The sequence below is a fragment of the Psammomys obesus genome, unplaced genomic scaffold (genome assembly GCF_907164565.1).
Source record: "Psammomys obesus unplaced genomic scaffold, mPsaObe1.curated_primary_1811, whole genome shotgun sequence".
Classification (NCBI taxonomy): domain Eukaryota; kingdom Metazoa; phylum Chordata; class Mammalia; order Rodentia; family Muridae; genus Psammomys; species Psammomys obesus.
The window spans coordinates 7,929,303-7,940,779 of NW_026591086.1; the positions used below are offsets into that span (position 1 = coordinate 7,929,303).

The window sequence follows — 11,477 nt, forward strand, 5'->3', positions numbered from 1 at the left end:
AAGTATCTGTCATGAGGCCTTGACTGATACAAGTTGGGACACTTTATCGAGTGGCTATTTTTGTTTGTTTTGTTTTTCTGAGACAGGGTTTCTCTGTGTAGCACTGGCTGTCCTGGACTTGTAGACCAGGCTGGCCTCAAACTCAGAGAGATCTGCCTGCCTCTATTTCCCAAGCGCTGGGATTAAAGGTGTGCACCACCACTACCTGGCAAGTGTTTTGTTTTAAATAATTTTTTATGTGTGTGCATATGCCATGGCACACACGTGGAGATCAGAGGACTACACAGTTGGTTCTCTCCTTCTACCCTGTAGATAGGTCGCAGGGATCAAATTTAGACATGAGTCCGGGCAACAGGCACCTTTGCTCATTGAGGCATATCACTAACTTCACCCTTGGTGTTCAATTTTAATGAGAACCTAGAAGCAATCTTAAGAGTTGTCTCCAAAGAGTTGTGTCAGCTGAGTGTGGTGGTACATGCCTCTTATCCCAGTACTCTGAGGCAAAGTACAGATGAGCAGGAGTTCAAGGCCAGCTTCTTCTTCTACATAGCAAGTTCAAAGCCAGTCTGAGCTACATGAAATCCTGTTTCAAAAGACAAAGAAAAAAAAAAAAAAGAGAGAGATGTACTCCTTATTCCCATCAGAGGGGCAGCAAATCCCAACACCACCACAGAACTACCACACCATGGAAGCGACTTCTCTTTAACCAATGCTACAACCAGCAAAGGGCCAACCAAAGACTTAGCTTATAGCAACCATCAGGGCTGTGGGGTCTCAGAGATGCAAGAACCTGTCTATACAAAGCAATTCCCACCTGCCATGATCCCTCTGAGATTTATGAGCACATGTGACACATTAATGTAAAACATAATACCATTCATACATCCACAAGGCCAATACACTGAACCTGCTCAAAGCCCAACCCACAGGATTGGCCTGATACTTTCTCCTTCCTGGAAGAGGGAGGGACATTTCAGCTGGATCAACTTCTCACACATTTGCTTAGAAATGTAGGTGTTGACTAGAACACATACAATTTGCACATAATAGTTATTTCTTTATTCTCCCAACCAGAACTTATTGTTATGTGCAAGGAACTATTTTATGTACTAAGATATAGTCTATAGCACCGTGTACTAAAATATAGCTTGTGCTCTACAGTCATTCTAGTTGGAATATCAGATAAGAAGTGAAAGGAAGATTCACCAAGTGAAAATGTTGTGGAGGCAAGGGAGGCAGATAAGAAAAGGAAATAAAGCCTGGCCATGCAGCCTAGATTTACCTGGAACTGACTGTTTAGCACAGGCTAGCCTCAAACTCATACCCTCTGGGTGTAACATCCTAAGTGTTGGCAGCAAGTGGCAAGCACTGCATCCAAATTTGCTAATTCATGTAGAGTGATCAGGGAGTTTCAGAGAACTGAAGGATCTCAGAATTAAGTAGAAAAACCCGGGGAAATTTGAGTCTAGACCTGGGGAAGACATTGGGGGGAGGAGCAGCCTGCCCACTGTGTGACAGGGCAGCAAGGTCTGTATGGCTAAAGTGGAACTCGGGAGACTGGGACAGGGTGCAAAAACCATGGGGAGGGGGTAAGGTGTTCCGTGCCTTCCTATGATTCTGAATAGATTTTGGCTTAATAAAAGCTTGCTGATCCCAAGTGTCTGTTACTGGAACCTATCTATCTAGTACCCAATAAAGTCTTTACTTTCATTCTAACTTAATAGCAACAGGGGGGACAGGGACTGAAGAGATTAAGAGCACCTACTCTTGCAGTAGACATGGATTTGGTTCCCAGCTCCCATGTAGTGGCTTGCAACCATTCATAACTCAAGTTCTAGGCAATCTGATGCCCCTTCTGACCTCTGCAGACACCAGGCATGCACTAAGTATATACACACACACGCAAGTCACTCAAAACACATTTTTAGAAAGGAAAAGCAGACTAGGGAGCTTGTTCAGTGGGTAAAGGTACTTGCTGATGAGTTCCATACCTGAGACCCACATTAAAAGAAGCTACAGAAACAAGAGATACTGTATCAACAGGGTAGAAAGTTGAGAGCTGACTCCTAAAAGTTGTCTTCTGACCTCCACGTGTACGTACTCACAACTGATGCAAATTCTTTTAATTAAAAAAAAAAAAAAGCAACACTATAAAAAAAGATACGGCAATACCACTATAGTGATTAACATTTTTCTTTCAAAAAATTAAGTAAATTAAGGAGGACAAGTGATTTTTTTTCTCTCTGCAAGGTTACTTGTAGAGTTGAAGACAATCCCAAGCCTGACTGAAGCCTACACAGTTGCTTATACAAAGAAATGAACAAGTCTTTAGTTCTGTTTCTAACAGAATATATATACACACAGATGCAGGTAGTAATACATTTGCATTCATTTGCATCCTTGTACAAACTGCCTCACCCCCACCCCCACCCCCCGTTATTTGCACATGTAGCTGGTAGAAATGGATGCTTCACTTCAAAGCTCAGCTAAGAAAGCAGACTTGCCTCTCTTTCCCAGCCTTGAACCGATAAGCTCGAACTTGGGCATCTGGAACCTAGAGACAGATGGTGAGAACTGACAGTCAAAAGCTTCACTATTAAGGCATTTTAAACTGTGAAGATGGTAATACACCATCTTCTAGGAAGACTCAAAGAATGCAAAGGTTTCCGTCCACAGTTGGTGCATGCCTATAATTAAAGCACTCAGGAGGCCAAGGCAGGGTTCAAAGTTGGAGGTCAGACTGAGCTATACACTTTAAAACACACACACACACACACAGAGAGAGAGAGAGAGAGAGAAATATGGACTGCAAAGTACCAAACATCTAAAGACACAGGCTATTGGGTTACTGTAAAAAAAAAAAAAACTGTAAAAAGCAGTATTCCACAGACACCCAAGGGCAGCACATCAGCTATTTAAAAGCACAAAGGGCTGTCACATCGAGCTAATCAAAGCTGCCTTAGACCAGACAGGATTTCCTGGCATTCAATCCCAAGGAACCCCTTCCTCTCCTGTTCTCGACCATGTTAGACTAATACCACTCCCCAACAGGACGAGTATGAGCTTTTGGTTCCTGAAGGACAATGTAGCCACTAATGACTCAATCTCTTCACAGAAGCTGGTTGGGCAGCCCGAGAGGCTCTGTAGAAAAGCCCCAGCTGTGCTCAATAAACCACAGACTAGAGAAGAAGGGAGAGGGAGACTACAAGAAGCAGTACCTGAAGAGTCTAGGGCCACCTGGCAGTCCTCACTGAGTCTGGTGTTTATCACTGCAGATGCTATTACATGCTAAGGTGTCAGCAGAGAGCTGTCTTTGCTCCAAATTGAAAATGCCTCAGCTCTGCTAACAAGGAAGGAAGAGTAGATGTTCTCCCAGGCAACATACACTGAGCTTTGATCCCAGTGAAGGAAGCAAGGTGACGGTCATAAGCACAGCACTGGAAACCAGGCATGCCACGCTGGGCAAGCACACCTGGTGATGCTAGGAGGCAGAAGGAAACTTCTCAATCACCAAGCTTCTAAAGTAGGAGGTCACCTTTCAAGTGTCAACCCGAATCTCACCACGGCTGTTTTGTTATTTTAGGCACTATTGGATGAAGTGTACTACGAATTCTGGCCATGTTTCTCTTGAGAAATACCTTTATGGAAGTTAAGTCTACTGGCCACTCACTGCAGAAAAGGGTGCAAAGAGTAAGCCTCAGCCTACCACACTAAAGGCCTCTAACTTCTTCCAGCAGAAACTCTAACAGGAAGCAGGTGGCCAAGACAGTAAGGGAGAAAAGGTATGGAAGAGCCGACATCGACATTCATTACATTGGCCCAGGGTGGAAATGGGATGCAGAGCAGGAATGAAGAAAAGCTGGGGTTTATGGCTCAGTGGTAGGGCACTTGCCTAGGATGCTCCAGGTCCCAGGCTCAGCACCAAAGAAGACTAAATTAGAATTTAGAAAGCAATGAAGTTAGCTGGACGCCATGGCGCACACCTGTAATCCCAGCACTCAGGGAGGCAGAGGCAGGCGTGTATCTGTAAGTTTGAGACCAGCCTGGTCTACAAAGTGAGTCCAGGACAGCCAGGGCTACAGAGAAACCCTGTCTTAAACAACAAACAAACAAAAGCAATGAAGTCACAAAAGTAGGGATGTGAGCAGAACTAGTTACTTCTTCAGAGAATGTTAATATGTTAGGAAATAAACTTAAACAAAGGAAAGAGAAACTAACATTTATTGAGTGCCTATGGGGATAGATAGATAGATAGATAGATAGATAGATAGATAGATATAATCTATACAATGTATGGCTGGTCTTATGCAAGGAGTTCTCATCTACAATATTCCATTTGATCCTCACACCGACCCTGTGAGGTAGGTATTATCCTCATGTTTGTCAAATGAGGAATACAAGGCTCAGAAAGGTTAGGTAGTTTGAGGACACAGAACTAGAAACCAGTGAGCTGGGACTGAATTTCAAGTCTCAAACTTCACCCCTGTTCTTTCCTACCCACCTGAACTCCTCCCCTTTTCATCCCTGTAACCCACAGCTCCCAAAAAGAAGCCTGACCCATCCTACCTTGGGAGGATGCAGTCAGTTATGAGGATTAAGACATAAATAAAAAATAAATAGCAGGGTCAAGTTCCCAGCACTGAGGCTGTGCCTTTCATACTCATGCTGTGGGAAGGCCATTGCGCCATTCTCAGCTGCCAGGGTAAGGGATGCAGTACTGGCCCTAGTCAGGGGAAACTGGGACGACAGCTGCCAAAGACTGCAATGGGTGGGCTGAACAGGCCCCTTCTGGGCTGCATGTGTTTGAGAACAAATCGGTCTGGAGCAGGCAGCAGTCGTGGGCAGTCACCATCCTCCTCCATCTGTTCGTTTCACCGGTGTTTGTGGTCCAAGAGGGATTCAAAATCGGGAGAACACACAAGTTTGTGCTTCACGTGTCCCAGGACTGTCATTTCCCCCGTCCTGCTGTCTCCAAGGCCCACAGACACCAATTCCTGCCGTTGAACAGAAACATCAGTGAGGACCACATACCCACAGCCAGCCCTCAATCCAGTGACCCAGGAGTTCCCCTCACTGCCTCAGCCAAGGCTGCTTGACACTCCCCTCCCTGGCCCACAGGGGTCGCACCTGCAGGAAAGAGCAGGTTGTTCCCATGGTCACGTCCAGAGTCACCTTGCCCAGGAGGAGTTGTACCTTCCCTGACTTGCGGATGAGCAGCTTGCCCACTTGACCCTCTGTCAGGTCAGCCAAGGTACAAGCGTTCTCTGCCAATCTGGCTTCCTGTGGAGAGAAGCAGCAGAAGACACTAGGCAACAGCTTTGGAGAATGAATCCCATTCTGTTCCCAGAGAGCAATGCAGCAGCAGAAAAGTCTCTGCAACAAGGGCTGTGTTCTGGGGGTACCAGCCTGGAATTTCCCCAGAACCCACTGTTGAGCATACCCGGTCTTTTTCTTGCTTTATCACCACCATCTGTCCATCCTCGCCCTGCACCTCTGTCTTGATAGGCTTGATGTCCTGAGTGGGTGGCTGCCCAGGAAGGGTATCAGGCAGCTGAAGGAACAACAGCTCCTCATCCTTGGTGAGGCTCAGTTCTCTGAGCAACTCTGCAACAGACACGTCCTTCGGGAGACAAGGGGTCTTCCTGGCTGCTCTTGGAGGGGCCTTCACCTTGGCCTCCTCTTCCTCATCCCGTGGCTCCTCTTTAACTGCCAAAAGTGAGATGAAGGAAAAGACATCAAGTAGCCGCCCACGAAGCCAGCTCACTGTTCCCAACCCTTCACATCCATGTGTCCCACTGTTGCTCAGCCAGAAGACTGGAGATGCCAGTTACACGGAGGAGCAAGAAAGAAATTCAATACATGTGTGACCTCTCTAAAATGGGACAGCTGGGGCGAGGTGTACTGCTATTCACTGGCATGTGAACTCTGAGCAGAGAACTACGCCTCTGTTCTGTGCCTGTACTTTTGAGTGAAAATGAAAAGGAGGCGCAGGTGAGCAGCAGTCTTGGAGGTCATGTGGGGGCTTCTTGGGAGAGCTAGGGGATGGAAGTTAGCTGACACAGGATACCTTTTACAGCAGGCATGTCCACTTCCATGTCTTCTTCCTTGGGGCCAGCTGAAAAAGGCTTAACCTCTGGCTCTTCACTCTCCTCCTTAAAAAGCCAACCTGAGTGAGCCAGTGGCAACTGCACAGGCATGTTCCGTGTGTCATTCTTTAGCCCCGGGTCATCGATGAACTGCCAAAGAGTTAGGATCACACAGAATGTCAGCATATGTGCCTAGGTCACAGTCCGTTTCAGTGCTTTCTTTGCTATGGGTGTGTACTTGTGTTACTAGGGACTAAATCTAGGCATCTCACATGGAGGCAAGGACTCTTGTAACTGAGCTGGCTGCCCAGGCCCACCTTACTGTTTCTGTAACCAAAAGCTCCAGGAAATCAGTGAACCCCGCATCTCAACTTAGCTCTCTAAAAGCCCTCTTTAACAGCCAGGCTCCTGGTACCTACATCATCCTTCTCCAGCATGCGCAGGATCTGCTTGGTTTCTTCATCAGTTTCTCTCTTCTCTTTTTTGATGTTGATGATATGAGAAGGTCCCATGTCTGACATACCCACTGTCTTATCCCAGTTCCCTGCAGGAAATCACCCTGTTCACTAGAGATAAATAAGGAAGACGGCAAGGGCAAGGACAAGGAAAAACAAACTAGGAATGGAGAAGTCCATTGCTCTGCCTTCTCAGGCAGTCTGAACTGCAACCCAGAACTGATCCCTTCCTGGTACCTTTTTTTTTCATCATTTCTGCAGGACCCTGCTCAAAGATAGAATGAGACTGGATCACTTCTGGGCGGCCACGTCCCCGTCCATGACCCTCACGTTGGCGGTCTCTATCCCGTTCGCGCTTTTCCTTCTTCATAGTTACTTCTTCCTTCGGCCTGGGAGTGAGAACTGATAAAAGGGTCTGTCTCCAAAAACAAACCCTCCTCGCTCACTCCCTTTCATCCAACTGAGCAGAGTTTGTGAGCCAGTAAGTACAGCAGGAGAATCAGAACCCAATCCTTTGCTACAGCCCTTATATCTTTAATAAAGCAGGACCTTTCATTTTGCTTTAATTTTTTTTACTGCCTGAAAGCAGAAAGAAAGGAATGCAGAGGAACTTAAGAGGAAGGGAAATATGAAGAGTTTAGCCCATCTCAGCATTAGAAGGTAGCTAAAACTGTGAGAGATGGAACCTACTGAATGGTTGTCCAGACCCTGAAGGAAAACAGAAACTAAGCCCTTTCTTCTCCTCCATTTCTTTCTTCCCTCAGGCACTCTCTGCCATGTGTTCACTGCTACACCACAGACCCAAAATCGAAAGAACCACATGATCATGGACTAAAATCTCCAAAATTCTGATGGCCAAAATAAAATTTCTCTATTTTCTTTTAAAGATATATTTATTTACTTTACACATATAAGAGCTCTATCTGCATGTACACCTGCATGCCAGAAGAGGGCATCAGATCCCAGTATAGATGGTTGGAAGCCACCATGTGGTTGCTGGGAATCAAACTCAGGACCTCCAGAAGGGCAGACAATGCTCTTAACATCTGAGCCATCTCTCTAGCCCAAAATCTCCCTCTCTATAAGTTGACTATCTCAGCTTTTATTACAGTAAAAAAGAAAACGGCCTCTAATACAAAGTGCCTTGCAGCCAGACATGGCGATGTGCACCTCAATTCCAGCACTTAGGAGGCAGCTCTGAGAGGCAAGCAGATCTCTGTGAATTCTAGGCCAGCCATTTACAGTTAGTTCCAGGATATGCTGCGCCATAAAGAGAGGCACTGTCTGAAAGCAAATATGCCTCTAGATAACCTGGGATGAAGGCTGAGAACCATTAGTGTATAAGCAAACGGTGTAAATTAAAATTTTGAGCCACACACCTAATTACATCCCCAGATTCCGAGCAATACAGGGTAAATATTCATTAATCCTAGCTACTTACTCTTCTTTGATCTTCCGACCGATGATATTTGGGGTGAAGGTTTTCTGCAAAGTAAAATACAATCTTACATTTTCAAAGTGCTCAACAGACCAGTCAGTTTCACTAGAGAAACAATTCTGGGAAGGCTTAGAAAGATAGGTCTGCCAGCACTCACAAATGGATGACACAGGTAGCCTATCACTAGACGTACCCAAGGCAAAGATAAGCAGCTACACCCTTCGTGTCATTCTGCTCTTTCCTTTCAGAGATACTCATTATATCGACACTACTTCCAGAGAGAGGAGTTAAGGTCATGTCTAAGATTCATGTCTAAGTTAGTTGTTAGTAGTTTCAGTACTGACATCCAGAGTTCTGAACACTCAAAACTGCAAGTAAAGCTTATGGCTGCCTGACTTTCAAGGGACTTTTTTTTTAAGGGTGTCCAAAACACAATAAGCACATTTGAACATCTTGAATTAACTAGGTTCTCCGCCTTTTAATTTTAAATGCCTGTGAAACCACGTCAGTATCTTGTACCAGCACCTAGGCTTGAAGGTCTTCCCAGAGGCTGACATCCCATCAGGGGCACAAAAGCTCACAAGAACATCACGAGTTGCTTTCCCACGGCCTGGGACTCAAAAGGTATTTCGGTTTCCGTACAAACGCGCTCGCTGGTACCTTCTTGACTCCGCCAAGGGTGAGGTCCCGGGAGCGAATTGAGGGAAGGCGGCCTGGTGTCAGCGGAGGTGCTGGCCGCCGGCCGATCAGCCCGCGGCCCCCAGAGAGAAGGGGTCGCGGCCCTCCGGAGTTGCTGGGCTCGCCCGCGGCGTTTCCTTCCGACATGGTTCCTGAAGGAAAAGTGGGCAACCAAGTGACTCCACGGACTGGACGCGCAAACGCCGGGCGGAACCCCACCCACGTGGCCTCCCGCCCCTGACAGTGCGTCGCTCTCTCTGCGCCTCAGCCCCTCCCCGTCCCACGTGGCGAGGCTTCGCGGAGCGCCCCACCTCTAGCTTTGGACTCGCCACATGCCCTCTCCCCGGGGCTGCATGACGCACCTGCGCTGAGGCTCCACGCCGAGGGTCACGACCTCACCTCCGACGCGACCAGCCCCCAGCCCCCAGTGTCCCTGCCAGGCGGAAGTCTGCGTGGCAGAGGCCGGGCGCTGCCATCTTGCCCTGGGGCGGAAGTGACGTCAAAGGGGCGGGACCTGACCATAGTATTTATCCGACGGCGCCTCGCTGCCCTCCGCCTTCTCTTCCCGGTTCTTCCCGGAGTCGGGAAAAGCTGGGTTGAGAGGGCGAAAAAAGGATAAGGGGGAGGAATGTCAACTACGGGGAGGTGTGACTCCTTGGGGGTGTGTCCCGGCTCCTGGCAGGGAGTGGAGGTGCAGTCCTCGGGGTGGGGGTCTCCAAGGTCGCCTACCTGCCGGGTGTGGAGTCCCCGCTGCGGAGCCTCCTCTGGGAGCAGTGGGGTCGCTGCTCCGGATGGGGCTCCGGACACTGGGAGCTACCGAGGCTGCCTGCAGCTTCTCTGTGTTGACCTTGGAGTGGTCACTGCACCTCTGGGCCTTGCCCTTTGCACTCAAGCTTCTTCCCTTGCTGTTCCTGGAATCCTGGGATGTCACTCTTAACGCATCTGGGACCGGGCAGCCAGTAGCTCTCCTCACCCTCCTGAACTAATGACTGCTGGAACCGAAATTCCAGCTCTTCAAGTGGAAGGGTTTTTCTGTTTTTTTGTTTTGTTTTGTTTTTTGTTAGTTTTTGTTTTGTGTGTGTTTATATGTGTGTGGTGGGGTGGGAGGGGTTTTGAGATAACCCTAGTGTGTAGCTATCTAATCTGAAATTTAAGTAGAGCAGACTGGCTTCGAACTTGCAGCCACCCTGTCTCTCTATCCCTCAAGTGCTGGGATTACAGGTGTGCACCACCAATCCCAGCTGAAAAAAATTTTATGGTATCAGATGGTGTAATTCAATCTGGAAAAAAAGGGGGGGGGGCCTTTTTTATTATACCCCAACGATGAATAAAAACATGTAGTTTTAGGGAAGGAACCTATTTCTGCTAAAATTCCACAGACTGCTAGTATTAAAATATTTGTTATGTATGCTAATATTGTGCCACAATATTGTATCCTTTATTAGAGTCAAGTGAGGGAGGATATATACGTAATATATAATCTACTTATACTTACATGCAAAATATATGTGTAATTTATTTGTTTCCTTGATTGGGCACTTTGGGTATTTCCTTGTAAAGAACTATAGTGTACATTTAGTACATTCAACCTTTTTTGTTTGTTTTCTATTAGATTATATTTCTAGGAAAGAGTTCCAGATGATGTACATTTTGAATGTTTTGATGTCATACATTTGCAGTTATTAAAAAAAGAAGAGGGCTGGAGAGATGGCTCAGAGGTTAAGAGCACTGCTTGCTCTTCCAGATGGGTCCCGAGTTCAATTCCCATTCATAATGAGAACTGGTGCCTTCTTCTGGCTGCAGGTGTACATGCAGACAGAACATTGTACACATAATAAATAAATAAATCTTTAAAAAGAAAGAAGGAAGAGAGAAAGAAAAGAAGGAAGGAAAAGAAAAAGAAGGAAGGAAAGATCGAGAGAAAGAAAAGGGAAGGAAAGAAGGAAGGAAGAAAGAGAAAGAAAAAAAAGGAAGAAAAGAAAGAAAGAAAAAAGTAAGGAAAGAAAGAAAGAAAGTGGTATGGAAAGCCAGGCATGTTGGTGCATGCCTACAAACCCAGCACTTGGTAAGCAAAAGCAGGCAGGTAGGACGTTTACACCAGCTAGGACTACAAAGAGAGAGAATGGTGACTACAACAGTGACTCAGCAGAGAGAGCCTAAATTCTGTTACTGTGTTCTCCCCAATAGTAAGAGCTAGCACTTACATCAATATTGACATTTTTGCAGTCATGGTACAAGACACTTTGAACACTACAGGAGTCCCTGTCGCTGCCCTTTTACATACAGCTCTTCTCACTGCTGAGCCTTCTCCTCCCCCACTCCTCCCACCACTCATCTGTTCTCCATTTCTGTAATTTTGCTATTTCAAAAGTATTCTGGAAATGGAATCATACAGTATGTGACCTGCTTTTTTGTGGCTATTTTTTTTTTACCCCCCATAATTCTGTGGCTATTATCCAAGTGGTATTATCATCAGTTTGTTCCTTTTTCTGCTGAATATCTGTGGTTTATTTAGCCATCCTTTGAAAGACACCTGGGTTATTCAGTTTGTGGCTATTATGAATAAAGTAGCTGTGAACAAATGTGCAGCTTTTTGTGTAAATATAAAATTCCTTTTTTCTGGGGTGAGTGCACCTGTTGATTTGTATGATTGTATGATTAATCTTGGGGGTTGGGGAAAACCAACAAACTTGCCTCCACAGTGGCTAGACTATTTTTCAATGAGAGTATTTTGTGGTTCATCATTGATGCTACTAGTGAAAACACTAGAGGACTGGAGGTATTCCCCTTCCCCATCCTTCAGTGATTAAGAGCACTTCC

General features: G+C 46.3%; 1 protein-coding gene across 1 annotated transcript; it reads right to left on the bottom strand.

Annotated features, from left to right (window-relative positions):
- Positions 1-2,175: 2,175 nt before the first annotated feature.
- Positions 2,176-9,133, bottom strand: Polr3d (RNA polymerase III subunit D). Its single transcript, XM_055609902.1, has 9 exons — positions 9,020-9,133; positions 8,640-8,809; positions 7,983-8,026; positions 6,779-6,930; positions 6,506-6,630; positions 6,068-6,236; positions 5,441-5,706; positions 5,128-5,280; positions 2,176-4,994 (listed from the first exon to the last, which is right to left on the bottom strand). The coding sequence occupies exons 2-9, from the start codon at positions 8,802-8,804 to the stop codon at positions 4,872-4,874; spliced, it is 1,197 nt and encodes a 398-aa protein (XP_055465877.1). The 5' UTR covers positions 8,805-8,809; positions 9,020-9,133; the 3' UTR covers positions 2,176-4,871.
- Positions 9,134-11,477: the final 2,344 nt, after the last annotated feature.